The sequence below is a fragment of the Acinonyx jubatus genome, chromosome C2, assembly GCF_027475565.1.
Source record: "Acinonyx jubatus isolate Ajub_Pintada_27869175 chromosome C2, VMU_Ajub_asm_v1.0, whole genome shotgun sequence".
NCBI classification, from domain to species: domain Eukaryota; kingdom Metazoa; phylum Chordata; class Mammalia; order Carnivora; family Felidae; genus Acinonyx; species Acinonyx jubatus.
The window spans coordinates 46,816,881-46,839,405 of NC_069384.1; the positions used below are offsets into that span (position 1 = coordinate 46,816,881).

Here is a 22,525-nt window from a genome sequence, read left to right on the forward strand (position 1 = left end):
AACACCCAAGTGTAATACGCAGAGAGAGAAATTAACTTGCCCAAGGTCACACAGACCATGAAAGGCAGATTCTGTACAGGTAACTGCCCTGTTCCCTACCAAGATGCGCCTCACACCATCCCGCCAGTCAGCCTGCCAGTCAGATTTCCCAGTAAACTGCCTTCTGAATATCTGATACGAAATGTTAGTGTAGACCTAGCCTGGTGCAGTCTCCAGACCACTGTCCTTACCTTTCTCATTGCCTAGAGCCTCTTACTGCCCATAGGTGTTCCCCCTGAAGGGCCACACCTTCAGAAACTTTCAATCTTCCCAGCCATCCATTCCTACCCATAGTTTCCTCATGGGATAATAACTTCTTTTAGAGAATATAGCAGCACTGTCAACAATAGCCAAATTATGGAAAGAGCTCAAATGTCCATGAACTGATGAATGGATAAAGAAGAGGTATATGTATATATATATATATACATATACGTATATATATATATATATATATATATATATATATATACATACATATATATATATATATACATGTATGTGTGTGTGTGTATATGTGTGTGTGTGTGTGTGTGTGTGTGTGTATTACTCGGCCATCAAAAAGAATGAAATCTTGCCATTTGAAACAACATGGATGAAACTAGAGTGTATTACGCTAAGCAAAATAAGTCATTCAGAGAAAGATAAATATCCTATCATTTCAGGTGTATGTGGAATTTAAGAAACAAAACAGATGAACATAGGGGAAGGGAAGCAAAAATAAGATAAAAACAGAGAGGAAGACAAACCATAAAGAGACTCTTACATACAGTGAACAAACGGAGGGTTGCTGGAGGGGTGTTGGGTGGGGGGATGGGCTAATAAATGGGTGAGGGTATTAAGGAGGACATTTATTGGGATGAGCACTGGGTGTTATATGTAAGTGATGAATCACTAAATTCTACTCCTGAAATCATTATTACACTATATATTAACTAACTTGGATTTAAATAAAAGTTAAAAATCTTGGGGGCACCTGGGTGGCTCAGTCAGTTAAGCGTCCAACTTCAGCTCAGGTCATAATCTCATGGCTGGTGATTTCAAGCCCCAGTCGGGCTCTGTGCTGACAGTTCAGAGCCTGGAGCCTGCTTCGGATTCTGCGTCTCCCTCTCTCTCTGCCCATCTCCTGATCACACTCTCTCTCTCTCCTTCAAAAATAAAGAAAATTTTAAGTTAAAAATTTTTAAAAAGAGAGAATAAATAATTTAATCTTTTCAAAATTATTATTTTTTTAAGTTTATTTTGAGAGAGAGGTAGGGAGAGAGAGTAAGGGGGTGAGGGGCAGAGGGAGGGAGAGAGAGAATCCAAAGCAGGCTCTGCACTGTCAGCACAAAGCCTAGCTGGGGGCTCAATCTCATGAACCCTGAGATAATGACCTGCACTTAACCGACTGAGCCACCCAGGTGCCCCTAATCTTACCAAAACTATTAACACTAACATGTGGATGACTTAGAAGGATAACTCTGTCAGAGAGTATTTGCATTTCAGAAGAGGGTTTTATTAACCCAAATGAATCGTACTAGAGGGTATTCCATCATTTGGTTGCTTTATGGTGTCTATGGCATAAAGAACACAGGATTTGGAGTCAGAAAGAAGTTGAAATCCTAGTTCTGCCAATATCAGCTATGTAAAGTTAGGCAAGTAAACCAATCTTCTGAGTCTTTGGTTTCTTATCCACTTAAAAAAAAAAAAAGAGGGCAATAACTCTTTACAGCAATATTGTAACAATTAAATAAGATGCTGTATGTCTAGCACCTAACGTACTACCTAGTACATGACAGGCATTTAATCAGTGTCAGTCCTTATAATATTTTCCCAGCACTTCACAGAACATTAGAAGTGGGAGGCTAACCCGTGCCATAGACTGCCATCATTTTACAGGGGAAACCAGATTAACAAGGCTTCTTGTTGTTGGTACGGGCAGACTTTCTGCTATCCGCCTTGTTGGCAGCCTGCCCTACATTCTTGAGCCTTCTGGAAAAGGAAAATGAGTCAGCAGGGACTTTGGAAGGCTGGTGAGACTACAGCTTTGCTAGAGACCAGTGTTCATGATGTTGGCATTGTGTTGGATTATATGTCAACAGGGCATAACCTGTTTTTTAAAGAGATTCATCAACATTGCCTACAAACATATCCATGCACTCAACAACATGTGTTCACCAATGACTATGTGCTAAATGTTGTGCTAAGCCCTCAGGAATGCAGAAATAAAAGTGGTCAATGAACTGCCTTGTGCTACCTGATAGCAGAAGTGACAACAGAAGAGAGAACAGAAAAGAAGGACTTCCCTCTAGAGGTGGGTACATGCAGGCACACACACCCACAAAACAATCGTACTCGGAACATGGATTACCATCCACGGAGTCATGCATTCAATTATTCATTCTCCAAATTTTTACTGAGTACGTACTATGTGCCAGCACCCGTGGAAACACCATGGTGAACAAGACAGGCCAGCCCCCTTCTCTGATAGAGTTTACAGTTGGGGTAACAGTGATTTGGGGATACTTTTAACTGAGTTGAACTTCCTTCCTTAAGCATTGATGGCATGGATTCTTCTCCTAGTTTTAATCCAGAGTAATCCTAAAGAGTGAAGACACTGAAGCTAGGCCATCAGATTTGAATACTGGTATGCTACCTACTAGCTGTGTGACAATCTCAAGCAAGTTATTTAAACTCTTTGGGTCTTCATTTCCTTGTCTGTAAAATGAATATAATAGTTGTTGGGTTGTATTAAATGACGTCATTTTGGTAAAGCACTTAATACAGTGTCTGGTACTTGTGTACACTTATTCAAAGTTTATTACTCTTAATATTGTTTTTATTAATAGGGTCAAACAGTGCTTAAAACATTCTAAGCCCCCATGGAATATGTGCTCAATGAATTAATAATAACATGACTTCAATTAACCCCCTTCAATTAGCCAGTGGCAGGGGCAAAGGATAATACCTGGTTTCCATGTCCCAGTGAGCAAGCTATTCCAGATGTTAAGGGCAGTGGTAGCCAAGAGTGAGTCAAATCCTCCTTTAACAAGATTCTGCTGCACTTTGCATGATGCTTCTGCTCTCATTGTCATCTATACCTAAATGTTTCATGAACATGACAGGACACAAAATAAATGAAAATCCAGGCTATTATAATTACTATTCACAAAAGATCTTTTTTTGAGGATCTATAAAGTAACTTTGAAGGAACTTGAGCTCCTTGAAGGAAAAGCCTTCTATAAATTGTAACACATAGCCATATTTTATGTGTTTAATCCAAAAGATCCTTTAATAGATGCTAAAAATACCCATTTCCATATGCACTCGGAGCTCAGAACCAAGCAAGTAGCCAACCTTTGTGTCTCTCTATCACTATGCCCACATTGATAACTACAGGTAGATGGGAAAGGAAATGATAGACTGGAAGATAAATAGGTGGTGGAATTTTCTTCACAAGTTATGTCATAATTTGATTTTGAAGATAGAATGCTAAAGTTCAGCAGTATGAATCTAGTATGGTTCTTCTAAAAAAATCCAGAGTGTGATTATATGCTAAATAATATGTAGGTTTAGTCCTTCCTTGCCTGCCTCAGACTGCTTGTGTATAATTCATATTTTAATGTGCTTCTGTATAACACCAGATGCTCACAGAGATAATTCAAAAGTTATTTATGTTTGCTATCCGATGTCTTCTATTTGCATTCTTTGCAAGTCTTGTTGAGACTGATATTAAAATAAGTTTGTTTTTTGTGGATACACATCAAGGACTAGAGTGCAGAAAAGGCCTTAATCACATGCTGGAAGATGGAGGGAAGCCAGCTTGAGATTGTAAAAATGCTGGCAATTGTCATGCAAGTGAGTCGGTCAGCCTAACACACATGAACAGGAGTTGAATGTTTCCCTGTGACTAATTTCTCAGAGATGGAAAGGAGTCTGAGCAGTCAGTTCCTCAGCTAGCCAACCCTTCTAGCCTGTAAGTCGTTCCAGGACAGGGACCTCATTTTCCACTCATTGTTGTATCTGTAGCACCTGGCATTTGCTAGTACCGAACAATGTTGAGTGAATGCATCAATGAATTAATCAATTAATTGGTGAGAGTATTTCTCTTCATTCTTTATATCTTAGAACTCCAATCTCCCAGTAGAGCACTGGGTTAGGATCTGGAGGTTGTTGTGCAAAGGCAATGGTCAAGCAGTGTTTATCATGGAAAATTTATAGAGAGAGAAGCAATAGCAGTTACGGGGTTCCCTGTTGTGCTTAGCACATTCCAGGCTAGCACCATGCACAAATATATAGCAGGCCTGGAAGTCAGACTCCAGGAGAAGGAGCTTTCCACTTGGCCTTGAGGCATTTAAACTGTATGACGAAGGAAGCACCAGCCCTTCCCCTGGCATAATCAGAGGCTAAGATAAAGGACAACTATGATATGGCAGAATATTGGCTCCATCCCTCTCCAGGCCACTCATCCATCATGGCTGAAGAGAGTGCCAGCCCTTCTCCTATCTGGGAGAGAGGGTCCAAGCTTTGGAGATGATTATGTTTGTCATCTTAAGCACAGACATAGAGCTAGGCTGCAGCCAGTTTCCATGGAGCTTTTCTGAAGGTGAACTCCTTTCCTGAGAGTCCAACCTGCAGGGGGTCCCTCTTGAATGCATAAACTCTTGCCTCTCAGTGGTAATGTGGTAGGCACAAATCAATCATGCCATCAGGATCAGCCATTCTCTTTAGGAGCTACTAGCCTGGTGACAGGTGATGGCATGGAAGCAGGTGAGGCTTCCTGCTTCCTCCTATGCCTCTGACTTCCCTAAGATACCTGTTACCTTGCATCTCCATGTTACTGTCTACCCATTCCCAGCTAGGCCAACCCACTCAGACCACCTAGACTTCCCCCGGCTGCATTCCCCTAAAATCCCTGAGTCCTAGGTCCTTGGACCCTGTTTTCCATTATCAATCACTCATTTGTCAAAAAAACAAAAAACAAAAATCGAAACAAAAAACAAACAAACAAACATTGGAATGTATTAAATTTCCCAGATTCAGAAACTTTAACAGGAAGTTCAGGCACTTAGCAGAACTGTGAAGGAGATATTTTGGTTCTAGGTAAGGATGGGTGCTTTTTAATGCCACCCTAATGATGCTACATTGACATTTCTTCTTTGCTTATAAGAAGTCTGCCCTTGAATCAAGAGAGGAAGGAAGATGATTTGACCCATGTGCCCCACTGTGGCCTTTGAGGGCATTAGCTTTTATTTGGGCTCAGGTTCAAAATGGGCTGAAGAGGTTGTAAACTCAAAGTGAGATTCAAAAACGTGGAAGAGAGCAAGGGAGTTATGGATAGAGTTGGAAAGAACAAGGAACAGATATGAATGAAAAGGAGAAACAAAGCCAGATTAAGAAAGGAAGCAGGACCAATGTGTCTCTTTTTCACACATTTGTCTTTGACTTGGATTGCAATTGAGGCAGAATTAGCATCTTGAATCCTTCATAGTTGCTAGCATGGGGGTTCAAAAATTGTTTGTGAATGGGATGAATAAGAAAACTGAAGGGGCGCCTGGGTGGCTCAGTGGGTTAAGCGTCCGACTTTGGCTCAGGTCATGATCTCTGGGTTTGTGAGTTGGAGCCCCGTGTTGGGCTCTGTGCTGACAGCTCAGAGCCTGGAGCCTGCTTCAGATTCTGTGTCTCCCTCTGTCTGCCCCTCCCCTGCTCACACTCTATCTCTCTCTCTCTCAAAAAATAAATAAACATTAAAAATATATTTAAAAAAAAGAAAAGAAAACTGAAGTGGTTTGTGATAAGGAGCTCAGTGGAATCAGTAGAATGGGTCACAGTGACACTACCCCAATCCTCACTGAGTGTCATCTGGTTAGCTTCACCTTTTAAGCAAACAAAAGAGAGAACAAATGAAAATAGCTCATTCTAGTGGTAATCTCCATGACAGTAGCCGAACACTGCTCCCCCCACCCCCCCCCCCAGTCTCTGGGAATTTTTTTTTTCCCTCAATATCCAGATTCTATTGCTCTTACAGCAGAGAAGCCTGAAGCCTGGAGAAGTTGAGTGGCTTATCCAAGGCCACACAAAGGCAAGTGTCAAGCTCAGGACAGACACTCATATTTTCCAGCTCTCAGGGCTAGGACTGTGAGAAGAGAAAACTGAACCTCTTAGGATGTTCTGCTCAGAGCAGACACAGATTAAATATAAGATTCAGATGAATTAATAAAATATAAAATGTGGTGAAATTAAAAATAAATTGTAGACTACACAAAGTTGAAATGGGATCATGACACCCGATCCTTAATCTGTTTGCTATTAGGGTGGAGAACAAGATCATGTTCTGCTCTTCTGGAATTCAGACACATTTTTTATTTATTATTTATAAATTTAAAGATTTAAAGGAATAGGAGGAAAGCTCTCACAGGCTGGGCAGGGCCTCTTTATAATGTAAATACCTTTCCAATGGGGAAAAAATACTGAAAGATGGTAGTTTGTCTTCAGACAACATTTCCCAGACATTTTTTTATTGTTAGCAAAGCTCTCTTGGAGCGTAACTAAGAGTTTCTGAGGAATGGTAACTTTAAAGCAAAGGGAAGGAAAATTTCAATAAGAACCAAGCTGCCCAACTCCCCCTTTATTTTTAAACAGAACCATCAAAGGGCAGCTAACGGAAATATACTTAAGTGGCATTAATTCATCCCTAAGAGGACTCTCCAAGAGTTTTATTGCTACATAAGGGAAAGCCATAAACCAGCAGGAGGAGAAAGCAAAGAAAATAAGTCTGGGGAGTCGTCTTGTGTAAGAAAGTGAGCAGGTGGTCAATAATGTGTCCTTGGCTGGCTTCCACAGCCAGGAGACAGAAACTCATGGCAAGGATGTGGCCCACAAAACAGGCAGTCACAGGGAAAGGAACCGTCGAACTTCACAAAGTGTTAATGAAGAGTTCACATGAACGTGAAATAGTACAATGCCCATCTCTCCTCCCCCTCTCCCTGCCCATCCAATTTTATGTTATACTTGACTTCAGAACCTATTGTCTGCCTCTTTCCAGTCTCTCATATGATTAGGACAGAGCAAGAAAGGACTAGGTTGGATACGTACCAGGAGAGTGAGTTTTTAGACTGAAAAGTAATATTAATGATCATTTAGTTCAACACTCTCAGTTTTACAAACAAGGAAATGGATTCTTAGAGATTGCTTTCATGGATGGATTTTTGCTTGAGGTCTATGGTCCTCAGTGTTAAGACTGGGGATTTAGAAAACACTTCCACCATGTAGCCGTTCAGCTCAAGCCAAATCTAAGACCTTCCGAGTAGCAGCAGAGAGGCTGACAAGCATCTTGCAATGAGTGAAAATTATCACCAATCTCAAGGTTATTTTACCTTCAACCAACCCTTCCTTGTTCTTGACTAGGTTGTGGGGATTTTAAATCAAGAAGAGCATTCTTTATTAATTTCCAAAGAAGAATGGCTATTATGTAGGATTCTCTATTCTTGTGAGCTGGCAGTGGACACCAGAACACACAATCAGGAGCGTGAGAACGAAAATAGTAGGCAGAGAGGAGAGTCACGTTGATTTGGTGTTTGGAAACCGTGATGTTTTTCTCTCAATCTTCCCATCACCCAAGATCTAATTGCATTAGAAAAGAGGGGATGGGGGCGCCTGGGTGGCTCAGTCCGTTGAGCGTCCGACTTCAGCTCAGGTCACGATCTCGCAGTCCGTGAGTTCGAGCCCCGCGTCAGGCTCTGGGCTGATGGCTCAGATCCTGGAGCCTGTTTCCGATTCTGTGTCTCCCTCTCTCTCTGCCCCTCCCCCGTTCATGCTCTGTCTCTCTCTGTCTCAATAAATAAATAAAAACGTCAAAAAAATTTTTTTAAAAAAAGAAAAGAGGGGAGGGACAGGATGGAAATATGGTACCATTCATATATTCATTTGACAAGCATTTATAAAGCCTACTTTGTACACAGTTATGAACTGGGTGCAGAAAGAATTTGCAGAGATAAGTCTGATTGGAGTTCTCCGGACCCTTGAGAGAGCTTTTATATGGAGCTTTCTTCTTCATAACCAGCTCCCAGAATTTATGACCAAAATTCATTGTTCAAAATAAAATACATTAGAGATTTGCTGCATTATCTGGGAATATTTTCTATTCTAAATAATAGAAATATTTTCTATTTCAGTAAGTTCTTGCTGCTAAACATGGTTTGGGATTTATTTGGTAGTTTGGTTTGAGGTTACCTTTGCACTAACAATAAATGAAGTGTATGTTAAACTGAATCCGTAGTCTTTTAGATACAAAACTCAATGTAGTTTTGAATTAAGCTAAGGTCTGTGGCTAACTGGGTCTCCGGTGAGGGGCTGGGTGCTCAAATCTTTCAGACACAAGTCTTGGAATATGGTAAACACTAAATAAGTGTTAACTATAGCAGTATTGTTATTATCATCATTTGAGTCTCCAAAAATACCATGGAAAAGCTTCTAAAAAAGTGATCATAAAGGGCGCCTGGGTGGCTTAGTTGGTTAAGCGTCTGACTTCAGCTCAGGTCATGATCTCACGGCTTGTGAGTTCGAGCCCCGTGTGGGGCTCTGTGCTGACAGCTCAGAGCCTGGAGCCTGCTTTGGATTCTGTGTCTGCCCCTCTCCTGCTCATGCTCTATCTCTCTCTCTCTCTCAAAAATAAATAAACATTAAAAAAATAGAAAAATGATCGTAAGCTGCCAATTTTCTGACCTAAAAGTCCATAACAATTACACTTGCAAATTTTACTTCCTTCAGCAATAAAATATAGCTTGGTCCTGAAGCCACTTCCACAAGGCCAACCTGCAAGAAATGTCTTAGGCTGTCTGAATTTCTAAGCTAAAGCCTTTTGAGTTGCTCAGTAGTCAGTTCACTGAAAGAAGGGAAGTGGGAAGGCATCCAACATTTGAACTAGTGCCCTCATATGGGGGTGGGCAGGCTGTACTAACAGGTGGGAACGCAGACACAATACTTGTTACCCACTTATGAGGAACTGTCTTTAAGTGTCTTCAGAATCTCAACTGATTTTCATAATAAGTCTGGAGAAGAATGAGGACAAAAATCATCACCTTTCAAATTCTTCAAAAACGGGACAGCAGTAAAGCAGTGTTGTGGGATATGTGCTCATGACGCCCTCTGCTATTACTACTTTTCCTCCTCCTTCTCCATTAAGTAATATCTAACACATACAAAGTGCATATAGACCTAGGCACTCTCCTAAGCATTTTATGTTAGTCCTTCCCTTAATGTCCTTAACAACCTCAGGAAACAGGTAATGTTATCAACCTCCCCAATTTAGTGTGAGGAAATAGACGCACAGAGTATTTAAGTAAAATTCCCTAACATCACAGTGCTAGGAAGTAATAGAATCGGGATTTAATTCAGACAGATTAGCTCAGAGTTGCTACTCAAGCATTTCCCTTGATAGCTGCTCTTTAACTGTTTCAGTAGCCAATGTGTATTTTTAGATAATTTTGAGGAAGGGGCACAAAATGGCCTCCACTTGTCTCCTTCCTCTGCTGGAAAATTCCCATTTATTCTTCAACCCTTAGCTCTAGACAGTGTCCCTCAAGGATCCTGTGTCTGACCAACACTACCCATCCAACCACCCCATTTAGGTTAAGGTCTGTTTTGTCTTTAGTGCGACACTTATACTAGATCAAGATTTAATTTTCAACGATAGAGTAGAAACTTCTTGAGGATAGATCCTTGTTTTACTTTCACTTATGTTTATATATTTCCAGCTTCTGACACAGTAGCTTACAATTTCAATATATGTTGAATTTAGGGTGCCTGGCTGGCATAGTTGGTTAAGCGTCTGACTCTTGATTTCAGCTCAGGTCATGATTTTATGGTTGTTGGATCAAGCCCTGCTTGGAATTCTCGCTCTCTCCTTCTCTGTCTCCCCAAATACATAAAGAAACATTAAAAAAAATAATATTTTTAAAAAGATTGTTGAATTTATTAATTAAACTAAGCAACAAATATTGAGTAGAGAAACAATGCCAGGACTTAGAAATTTAAGCAAATAAAAGCATGGGACACCCCCATACAGCCTTTTAGAGCAAGAGAGATATCGAGACCATCCCGTATAAAAGTACCCAGCAGCCTAAAGGCTTGATCCTGCCCACAGAGTGATTTTTTTTTCCCCTACCAGTCAGTGTTTAAAAGAAAAAAAAAGAATTGAGGGGTGCCTGGGTGGCTCAGTCAGTTGAGTGCCTGACTCTTGATTCTTGATTTCAGCTCAGGTCATGATCTGATGGTTCCTGGGATCAAGTCCCATGTCAGGCTCCAAGCTGAGTGGAGCCTGCTTGAGATTCTCTCTCTCCCTCTGCCCCTCTCCCTCTCTTCTGTATGCTATCTCTCTAAAATTAAATTAAATTAAATTAAATTAAAAATAAATTCAAAAATAAAAAAAAAAGAAAAGAAAGAATTGGGCCCAAATTTTTAAACAAAGAGGTTTTTTCCCAATGTGTGGCTTCTCCTGAAAAATTTGAAGACCTGCCCAAACTAGGTACACAATGAGTAGTTCAAAAGCTGGATGGAGCAGTGCTCCCTAGTTCACCATGAACTCTGCCCAGCCAACTCCCTCACTCCCCTATCTCCCTGCTTCTCCAGGTACTTGGGCTTCCCCCACTCCTTCTGATTCATCTTCCTCATTTTATAGTTTAGGAAGAGGAGGCCCTGAAGAGGAGGCCACACACAAGGGTATCGTGTTGGAGAAGTGACTACACCCCAAGCCTCTCATCTCCCATTCAGTTTCCTATTCACGCTCTAGGCCCTCAAAAGAACATTTGTGAAACATGTTTATCAGTGAATTTCCATGTTTCTGTGAATTCTTGTGCCTTGTAGTGAATTTTGGTCATAAAAAGAAAAGTCTCTTACCCACTCTAAGCCTCCTTACCAGATGTATCTTCAGGAACTGGCGTTGATTACATAATTCTTTGTCCTTTCCTCTCTCCACGGCCATTTTCTCTGAAAAATGTTTAGTGAATTAACTGTGAAAACCTTATGATTTTTCCTCCCAGACAGCACATCCATCTCTCTCTCCTTCAAAATAAATTCCACCCTTAGAAAAAATGGAACTTTCAATACCAAGATAGCTGTGGTTTGGTTGCTTTCAGTGCTTTGCCTGTGTTCAAAGGGCAGGATGTTACCACGTGGGCTAATTACTTAGATGGAGCTGTGGTAGAAAAGTGATGGGTTTCAGAGACAGCCCTCTCTGTGGCTGACAATTTATCACAACTTGGTGTTTTAGGCTGAGCCCCAGCTTGAGAACTAAAATTTTTTTTTAATTTAAATTCTCTTTTGGGAACAGTCTTGTGGAATTATCTCTGCTACTCTTGAAATGTGTAACAGAGAAAGAACAAATTCACATTTACTGACCAAGAAATTGTCGAGATTTTTTTTAGTTCTTTTATAATTCGGAAATGTCCAGGGCTAAAAAGCACAACTCCAGTAGGGTTACTGTTTTGACTAGAGATTAGCTTGGAGTGGGGGCTGGAGGGGCAATTTTGGAAGAAACTGATTAATTATTTTTATTTCCAAGTGCTGTTGATTTGATTTAATGTTTTGACCATGTGGGATAGAAATTCTAGGGCTTGACTTTTAATATTAAGTCATTCAAGGTTATGTGGCTCAGAGTAATTTTAGTTAAATAAAACTTCGACAATTGAACCCCAAAAATAACCATATCAAAAGTGAAAAAAAGGTCAACAATTTGGGGCCTCATGCCCTGTACCTGTCATCTTTAAACCCGCAAAGACATATATGCACCATACAGTAATTTAATTAATAAATATTTTAGTATTAATGAAATATGGGAAAGGCTTGGATGTGTTCCTTGGTTCAAGGAATTTTGTTTGTTTCACAGTTTCTTATAAAAATACCAAAATGAGCAATCTATTGCTGTAATAGCCTGCTAATAAAAAGAAAATGCTAACACGGGAAGTTCACTTCATCTTCTGGATATACTGATAGAAAAGTACTAAGTACCAATCAGAGTGGGGCAGAAAAAAAAAAAAAAGATCTTCTCATGCTTTTCAGTCCTTGCTTGCCACCATCCTAGGAAAGTATTGGGAGAAACATCTATAGTGGTTAAGGGCTCTCTCTCCTGCTTCCAGGAAATGCCCATGCTGGCTAGGAACTGAGCACAGTGTTCTTTATATTTCAATCTTCTCAATTTTCAAAACTTTCCCCAGAACTTTTAATTGTAAGAACAACCACTAACTCATTTGAGTTTCACCTGATCTCTCAATCTTTCTTGAGTAAGATGCTGGCCGACAATGAAGCATCTAAAAGGTCAGAATTGCAGAAAAGGAGAAAAGGCAAGAGCTTCTAATATGACAGACTTCCTCAGAAAGTTGGAGTCCGTAAGCAAGCTATCTTCTCCTCTTTGTCTCTTCCTCCCACATCTAGAGGTTGCCCTAGAACCCTGACTTCTTAAACTTTAGGACCTAGATGAAGGCCATTCAGGGAACATGGTTACGTGCTCTTGTCTTTTTACCTAATTTGGTTTAAACTTTTTATTCTCTGTGACCTTAGATATTTTGGGAATGAGTATAATTTTATCACTTTATTCATTTGTTACTTACAAAGGACTACTTCAAACACAACTAGTGAGTTTTAACTGTCTGTGTGACAAGGATACTGCTGAATTCTGTTGGTTGAAATTCACTTGTAATCCCATTGGTCTGAATAAGTGTTCAGGGTGAGATAAAAGTGTTTACAGTAAGCAAATGTTCCATGAAAGTTATATTTTACAGAACAGATTATGGCTATTTGCTCTAAATAAGTGATTTTACAACAACCAGTTCATTGGATTACATTAAATGAAACTTCTCCACACATTCTCCCTTGCAAAGGTCTAAAAACAGCTTTAGTTCACATTGTGTAACTTACATAAATTGTATTAGTGAAGAGAAGGAGAAAGATGCTCTCCAGAGGACTTTCCAGTCCTTCTCTGGACACACCAGGAAATAACTGACCTTGCTACATGTCACCAGACCCATAGAACTGGGAGGACCTTACTCTTGGGATGCTCACATCAAAGCATACTTTACTATAGAACTGCCTTTAAATTTTGGATCTTTAATTTTTCTTACAAAATGAACATTATTCTTTCTAAAAAACATGACTATGTCACACCTATTCACTACCCACTTCTCCTTCCTGAGAGCCATACTCTGTATTCATTTGTCATTTCCCTGCAAGGAAGTATACATCAATACTTGCTAAATGACTCTGAGGGAATTTTTGAGCTTACATATTATGAGAGGTTTTCTTTTAATCATTTGTAGCCACTTCTTAAAGATTTCTCTAAGTACGCTTCAATTTTTATTTAATCTTTCAATATGATTTTAAAAATTATAAATGGCAATTTTTTTTTGTCCCTAAACTTTGTTTTATTATTTAGGTTCTTCCTTTTGTTTCTGGTCAGGTGCAGCTTATTTCATCAGAGGAATACTTAGGGGGAGGGAGGAGCTATTCAAACTCTTCCTGTTCCATCTCCAGCCGTAAGAAGGAAGATGTGAGATTAATTTAACTTGATGACATCCAAAAGGCTTGAACATGTACATTCATGAAATGATGTATCTATGAAGTGTGGGTATGTTATTCATGTTCACAGCTACCATAGAATTTTAGAACTGGAGGGGACCTTTGAGTCACCTAGTCAATGTCCTCATTCTGCCAATGAGAAAACTGTTGCCTTGGCAGGATAGGAGACCTGCTTAGGTCAGAACTAGAATTTAGGTGCTCTATGCTCTGAGAACAATGATGTGTTCATGTTATGGGGAGAAATCAAAACAAAGCAAAAACAGGATTCCACTTTAGAACTTTCTCTTTTAAGGGTCCTTTCAAGTATTTTTTTTGGGGGGGGGTCCTCTCAAGTATTTGATAAACTACTTCACAGCTGACGTGCTTCTATTTAGAGAGACAAAAGGAGCTAATTGTAGACCTCAAGTATGTGAACTATCATTTTAAGAAAAATATTCTCCAGATGTTTCCCACCTCCTTTGAGAATGGAAAAGGGGAAATGAGTTTAAAGTTCAGCAGGAAAGATCCAGATTAGATATTAAGAAATGTAGGTCTGTGAAATCCTGCAGTTGGTTACTGGAGAATATTGTGAAATCTCTTCTTTTGGAGAACTTGTGGAATGTGGGGGTTGGTCATTTGCTTCAGAGGGGTTATGTGGGTGGCCCATTTCTAGACCTGGGGACACAACCTAATTGAGATCTCAAGTTCTGTAGGACCCGTGAGGTCATGCTCTGCTGATAGTGAGGTTGTTTGCTGCTCTTGGTTATAGCAGATTCATCTGTGAAGCATATATTTTTCAAGCTGCTTTGTACTTATATCAGTCTTGGTAGATGTAAATAAGCAGATTGATTAAAACTAATGAGTGCTTATGATGATCTTGCCCACTGCCTTCATTGAAGTGATTGACCAACATCTGATAGGTTTTTTTCTTTGGGCTTCATCTCAGCATATTCACCTTGCCAGTGGCTATCTGACTTCATGAATGCCTCCCAGCTTGTGTCCCTAGTCCAAAAAGCAGAAAGTAAGGGATCCAGTCCAAGATCTCATCCTAAATAACAGAGAATTTCTTTTCTTTCAGCTAAAAAGGCAGCCTTGGTATTTGGAGGACAAGATGGAGAAAAGTGACAGTATAGTTAGATCTCTGCCTTGTCAAACAAAGTAGAAAGATTTGTTAGCTAATGTATTGGAGGTCAGCTCCTAAAAGTAATCAAAGAATAATTTAAAGATTTTAAGTTGGAATCTAACAGTCTTGAATTTCAGTAAAATAATCAATTTTATAAATATAGGATGGGGAGATATCATTTGAGTTTAACATTAAGTAAAACTTAGTAAGTAGATATAAGATTAATGATATAATGTATTTGAAGTATGTTCATGGTGGTGGCATAAAGTAAGTGCTCAAAAACATAGCTAATATTATTATAACTTTTATGTTCATTGCCTCTCCTTCCCCAGCCATCCTCTAGTTCTGGTTTTCTCATATACAGTCACCAATTTTGCCCCTTGCCACCCTGGAGCATTGAACCATTCTTCCATCTAACTCCCTCAAAATCAGTTCTGACAGAAGAATTAGGTTTTCTTCGGAAGGATTAGGATTTCTTCCTCTCTGAGGAGATGAAAAAGGGGATTTATAATACATTCTATAATAAACTTAAAAAGCCCATCTGAAATGAGTTTTTTTCTTTTCTTGAGTGTTCCTTCACTGGAGGTCTCCTTTTCTGGGACTCTCCTCCATGCAGCAATCAACTCTGCTCACACTTAATCTCCTCCAGAATCCCCCAGAATTTCTCTATCCTCTATGATTTAGAGTGGCTTCTCTTTTCCTTTAAACCCTAGGCGCCAGCCCATCCAAGCACAGAAGGCTCAATTTTTTTTAGTAAAAGGAGTTTCAGAGAACATCATCTCCACAAATGATAACCATCTATCTCCTTACCTACCCTCTCCTGCTTGGTTTTTCTCCATGTTTTCCAGAACTGCCTATATTTATGTATTTGGCTATTTTTTTTGTGTCCCCATGAAAGCATAATTCTCAAAATGCTAAAACCACAATCCTCATTCATAAGTGAACATGCCAAAGTTTTATTTAACATGGTGACAAAGTTGGTTTGAAACAAAATATTAAAAACTTGGGGCTTTAGGGATGCCTGGGTGGCTCATTCGGTTAAGTGACTGACTTTGGCTCAGGTCATGATCTCACGGTCTGTGGGTTCAGGCCCCGCATTGGGCTCTGTGCTGACAGCTCGGAGCCTGGAGCCTGCTTCAGATTCTGTGTCTCCTTCTCTCTCTGACCCTTCCCCACACATGCTCTCTCTCTCTCTCTCTCTCTCTCTCTTTCTCTCAAATAAAAAAAAACATTTAAAAAATTAAAAAAAAATAAACCTTGGGGTTTTTATTATAATGAGCTGATAGAAAAAAATCCTGAGTTACATACAGTTACATACAAAACTGGTTAACATAGCAAAGAGCAATAAAACCATATCCTTTTCAACATAGTTGACTTGTTATATCTGTAAAACTAATCAATTATGCAATAAAGTTACATATCCCTAGTTAGATGATCCTAAGGTAGTTTTATTTGCATCACAGTAAAAGATCATGTAACCATCTATCTTTTGCCTTATCCAATTTTGTGATATATTTTTAATGTCCACTTCCCACCTCCCGCTAAAAGTAAGCTACATGTACCCTGCCATATGAATCAAAAAAGGTGGTCTCTCCTACTAGCTGCTCCTACCAGGTAATAAAAATAACAATAGTTGTACAACAAGATAATAGGTTGCTTTATGAATGTTTCCATCATGATTAATATTCAAATAGGAAATATGAAGGCTTTCATATTTCAACGGGTGTAGGTAGGATTCTAAATGCAGAGTGAGGCTGAAATAGATATTTTCTAAAGCCCCATCAGCACTAAGAGTTTTGACTGTGAAGATCTATCTAGAAATAGATATTGAGAAAATGGAAAGAATATCACATAGTTGCCTTGTCCTCAGCTTACAATCATGTTGAAGTATAATGGACCAAACAAAAAACAAAAAAACAAAAAGCAATAGGAAAAAACATAAGGTTGATGAGCTGCATTTAACTTTGTGTTAAACTTTCAATAGGAAGAGGAAGATAATGATGGCTGAAAAGGTAGGGAAGACTGCAGAAGTAGGAATTGAGTTGGTCTAGAGGAATTGTCTAGGTGATATGAGCTAGTTGTATCCACCAAAATTCCTGTGTTGAAGTCCTAATCCCTAGTACCTCCAAATGTGACTGTATTTGGAAAGGGTTTTTTAAAGAGGAAATCAAGTTAAAATGAGGTCAGTAGGATAGGCCCTTATCTAACATGACTAGCATCTTTATAAAGGACACAAACACACAGAGGAAAGCCATATGAAGACATAGAGAAAGGATGGCCTCTACAAGCCAAGGAGAGCGGTCTCAGAAGAAACCCACTGTGCCAACATCTCAATCTCTAACTTCTGGTCTTCACGATTGGGAGAAAATAAGTTTCTGTTGGTTAAACCACTTGGTCTAAGATACTTGGTTATGGCAGCCCTAGCAAACTAATACAGTAGAGTTAAAATGTGGAGGATCAAAAAGAAGAAACCCTTAGAATAAAAAGAATACAATGAAGATGTGAAAATGAAGATAGACACAGATGAGGAGTAAAGTTCTGAAACAATGGTTTACATTAGTGAAAGGCACCTATAACTACCAGTGTGATAAGAAAGACTTTGTGTGTGTGTGTATGTTGTGTCTTAAGAGAGACAAGTAAGCCTTTCAACTTTCACATCTCTATCCAAAATTTATTTCCCCAGAGATGTTTTACCCACCACTCTTTCCAGAACAGTGTCTTCCACCCCAAGGCATTCTCAAGCTCTTCACCCTGCTTGGTTTTCTTCATGGTACTCAAATCTGAAATTATAAAATTTATTTTTAACTTGTTTATTATTGCCTGCCTCCCACACTAGAAAGTGGTTCAATAAGATCTAGAACCTCATTTGTTTCACTCCTCTCACCAGTACCCAGTTTGTAACATTTAGTAGGCACTCCTTAAATAACTATACCTAATGAATGAATTTCTCTGAGAAATGTAATCAGAAGAGAACCTTCTTTGAGAGGCATGGGAAAGCCAAGAAGACAATTCTGGTAAATATCACAGGAGTAGGATTCTGCCTGACTTCCCCTTGCTTCAGGGGTGATATATCTGAGGCCTTGAGAAACTATAGCTCCTGTGGGAGGGACTACCCAGGAGCAGATGAAAGAGGCTTGACCACCACCACCACCACCAACACCACCACCACACACACACACACTTGTGTGTGTTGTGTTAGCCTCATGTGAAAGTGAAAGTTGGATTTAGGGCAAGGACTGAAGGTTTAAATACTTACACATTCTTTTGCACAGCAAGCCAAAATCTCACGGGGATAAATACAAAGAGAAAATGCTGAGGGGCATTTAAAATAATATATATCACATTATTCTGTTATATACATCACAGGTCACATGAGGAAACTGAAATTCTCCGCAGCCCTTCCCAAATATAGGGAACCATTTAGAACTGTACAAAATGATTAGGATTGGCAACTCTGACACCAGAATGAATAACTGCCTTGGTTCAGCTGTTCTTTTTTTTTTTTTTTGCCCTTTTTTAACAAGTATATTTTAATGGCCATTATTGTTTTATTCATGTTAGGTTTATCATTACTGCAGTTAACCTCACATTTATTTTGGCTAGTATCTTTCTTTGAAACTCTTTGACATTTCAGTTGGTTTTGATTTGTCTTTTTGGTCACACTCCATTAATAATAACTTAAATTTGAATGGTGCTTTTCAGCTTACAAAAAAATTCCTACTATCATTTGTGCCCTCAAACAGCTCTGTGGGAGAGGCCAAGATTATAATTTATTTTTTATAGTTGCTGTTTTATAGGTAAGGAAACTGAGACCTAGTGAAGATAAGGCACTTACCCAAAGCCATAGACATGGGGAATGGTATAGCTACAACTCAACTTGGTCTTCTACAGGGCATGAAACCCATCACTAAGTTGGTCTGACTGGCAAAGATCCACTGTCTGCACACATTATATACGTTGATGTTCACGTATACTCGTGCACACGTGCACACACACGAACACACACGTACCAGTTATCAAGTATAAATCTAAGAAAACATCAACTAGAATTCACATTATTGTATCTTGCGTCCTCGGTGGGGGGGGGGGTAAAAAAAAAAGGGGGGGCAAGAAAATCCATTACCACCATTTTTTTCCCAGTAGAAATTCCAAGGCTCCTTCCTCCCACCAGGTGTTTGTATAGTGTTACACAAATCTGATGTTCTTTTGAGTGATTTGGGGAGAACCACCACACCACTTTGACCACCAAAACTATCCTCAGGGACAAGAGGGAAATCAGTAAGGGTAAGTCAAGCGGTAAATTCTAACCAGGGCCCCTACATAAATATTCAAGTTAAAACTGAACAAAGTTTATTTAAAAAAAGAGCCAGAGAAATGGCAGATGGCAGACCTAAGGAGGTGGTTTTCAGGAAAGGCCAAGACTACAAGAGGAAATAATTGTAGTAAAGTAGGATCCCACTGGGCCTTTGGTATTCAACTGGTCTTCTTCCAGGCATTTTGCTTCCTTCCAGTTTTCCAATGTTTCGTTAGATTGTCCTGGTTTAAAAATTATTAAGTATAATCCAACACATTCACTGAATTGATGGAAGGGTGAAGGGCCAAGTATGCTAGCTTATTATTAAAGACATCACCACAAGTTTAGGGTTTAGTAATTAAATTCATTCATCCCCAAAGATAGAATTCAGTCCCAGCTCATACATTACCAGGTATTACCATGTATTTCTGGTATAGATTAATACTTCCAGCTCTCTGGTGACTGCCTTAAACCCTGAATGTTAAGGACTCTAGAGAACAATTGAGTCTTATTTTTAACAAATAAAGAACCTGAAGAGATCTGTTCAGATACACAAAACTAAAATGAGAAATAAGGTCTTAAGCTCTGGTCTTCTGAGTGAACAAAGTAAGGAATGGTGGTTTGTATAGTACGTTGTAATTTGTGTCTTAAAGGAATATGTATTATATGTGCATATTCTTAGAATACCTCTGGAAACATATGAGGAAAATGGGAAAAGTTGTTGCTTCAAGGGGAAAGGATTAAAGATACTGGAGAACAGAAGAGGATGGGAAATTCACTTTTTTCTGCTGTCAATCCCTACTAAAAAAAGTAAAAGCTCTGTGGGGGCAGGGCCCATTGACCATATTATATTTATCTTTATAATCCCTAGCTGGGTCTAGCATTGCGTTTGATGAGTAGTCAATAAATTATCATTGAGTACTTACAACAGATGTTCTTTTCCCATCTAAGATAAAAATGTACCATAGGGGCACGTGGGTGGCTCAGTTAAGTGTCCCAACTCCTGATTTTGGCTCAGGTAATGATCTCACAGTGTGTTTGATCCCACATCAGGCTCTGAGCCGAGATTCTCTCTCCTTCTCTGCCACTCCCCTGTTCATGCGCGCTCTCTCAAAATAAACTTTTCAAAAAAATAAATAAAATGGACTACTGAGTATAAATCAATACCAATTTTGTGGCTCTTTCCAAATGGTTTATAATAATCCTTCTTAGAAAGACAGAAAATAACAGCATTCTATCTTCTCCCATTTACCAGCACATGTACTATGTAGAATACACTTGAATCAAATAGTCCTTGAGACTATTCTGATTTATGAAATGGAGAAAGTTTTAAAAATCATTTTACTGACAGATGTTTTGGGGAAAATATGGTTAGTATATTTAGAAAAATTATAAAGCAGTGAATTTTGTGGTAGAGATTCCATTAAATATTTTCTTAGGTGCTTTTTATTAACCAATTCTCCTGTAGCCTGTTCACACTCTTGGCATCCCTCTTGAATAGGATGTCGCAAAGTCAACACATATTTTCTAAGTGGAAAACTGTGATCCAGAATTAAGGCAGAAGCAAAGAAAACAAACTCACAGGAGATTGGAAATTAAATTATTTAGAGATAGTTTATTCAAAGTTCTTCAGAATATTCTGACATTAAAAATTGTGAGAACCTTGCCACTTCTTTCTCCAGCATAATGATGACACTCCACTTAGGATTCAGATTTTCAAGCCCTTTAATAACGTATGGGGAGCACCTTATTATGTCCTGTCAGTACCAGGAAGAACAGACTTCAGTGTGTACCACAGGTGTCCTCTAGTGGGCTTTTGTGAGCACTGCAGTTCCCTGGGCTTCTGGATCTTCAGCCCTGGGCATTTCCAGAGGTCTTTTTGAGTTGGTTTTTATAAACCTATAAGCCCCATTTGCATTTATTCTGTTAAATGTCGAATTGCAAAGGGTACTATTAAAGGGCTTGTACAGTTTAAGGGCTTGTACAGTTTATTCATGTGAGTAGTTACACAACCCTATTTTATGCAACTAATTTGCTTTGTAAACGCCTTTCCTTCATAATAGTACAAGATAAACTTCAATGGACTCCCGGTCCAAATGAGCAGATTCTAAACTAATGACTTTACGGTATTTAAATATTACAATGGCATTTTGGGACTGTCATATTGTACTTTCTTTCCAATTCAGAAGACTTCTGTGGTTTGCATTGTTGTTGTCTGCTTGCTCTTCAACTTTTACATTTATTTGTGACCACACCAAAGCAGCTAAAGGGCAGATGAAAAATCTCAGTCCCTGGCATAAAGCCTATCAATTACTTACCATTTCCACTTAGAATGGAATTTTGGCACATACTAGCAAAGCCTGACTGGCCACCAAGTTTGCCTCCTTTTGGACAACCTACTCAATCCATTAGGATTTAGTGCAAATGTGATACTAAAAAGAATAATGATTTAAAGAGGATAAACCTTTAGCTCTTCCTTGTGTAAACAAATTCTAAATTTAAGGATTAATATGGGACCTTCTTGTTCAGCCAAGGCTGAGGTCTGTTCTAGCTTGTTGCTCCACCATGCTCAGTGCACGGATTTCACTTCTGGTCCCAGATGTCTGCTCTGCTTCCAGGCAAATGTATCCACATTTCAGCCAGCAGGAAGGAGGAAGAGGAACAGGGCCACTCTCTTTCAGGGTCCTTCTTGGAACTTGTACCCATTACAACCACATCCATTTGTCACATGGCCACACTTGGCTGAAATGTCTTTATTCTGGGCTGTTTCATTCCAGCTAAAAATCAAGGGTTCCAGTACCACGGAAGAAGGCAGAATTGATATTTCCCAGAGCTTATAATCCCACCAACTGCCTTCATTTGACAGTTCCTACTCTTTTCTGTTTTTTGCTTGTTTTCTCCTGAAAAGTCACCATCTTCTTCCTTTTCATGTATCTTCCACTGGTGATGTTCTGCTGATAAAGACTGTTTCCTTCTTCTCCCCCTTCTTTCTCTAAATAGACGTGTCTATTGGCCTGTAAGGCTTTCACCATGTTGGTGCATTCCTTCCTTCCACAGGTGATGGCTGTGCCACCTGGCCCTCTGCAGCTGCTGGGAGTGCTGCTTACCATTTCCCTGGGCTCCATCAGGTTCATTCAGGCTGGTGCTTACTATGGGATCAAGCCGCTGCCACCACAAATTCCTCCTCAGATCCCACCACAAATTCCACAATACCAGCCTCTGGGCCAGCAAGTACCTCACATGCCTTTGGGCAAAGATGGCCTCACCATGGGCAAGGAGCTGCCCCACATGCAGTATGGCAAAGAATATCCACATCTACCCCAATATATGAAGGAAATTCAGCCAGTGCCAAGAATGGGCAAGGAAGCAGCACCTAAGAAAGGCAAAGGTAACATCACATTCCTGTGCTGTTATGAAATGGCAGCTTTCCAAAATCCTCAACTATGAGATCAGGGGAAAAGCTACATTTTATAAATTTTTATTCTTGAATGTATTACTGATATTCATTAAGTGTTCACTGTGTTCTAAACTCTATCCTC

The 22,525-nt window shown here is 39.4% G+C and overlaps 1 protein-coding gene across 3 annotated transcripts in view; it reads left to right on the top strand.

Moving 5' to 3' along the window:
- Window positions 1-22,525, top strand: part of COL8A1 (collagen type VIII alpha 1 chain) — a 151,675-nt gene that overhangs the window by 121,877 nt on the left and 7,273 nt on the right. For all 3 annotated transcript variants that reach the window (XM_053220732.1, XM_053220731.1, XM_027077618.2), the window contains one exon: window positions 22,044-22,374. In XM_053220732.1, coding sequence (XP_053076707.1) covers window positions 22,047-22,374 — 328 coding nt within the window. In that variant the 5' untranslated portion in view covers window positions 22,044-22,046. The remainder of the gene's footprint in view (window positions 1-22,043; window positions 22,375-22,525) is intronic.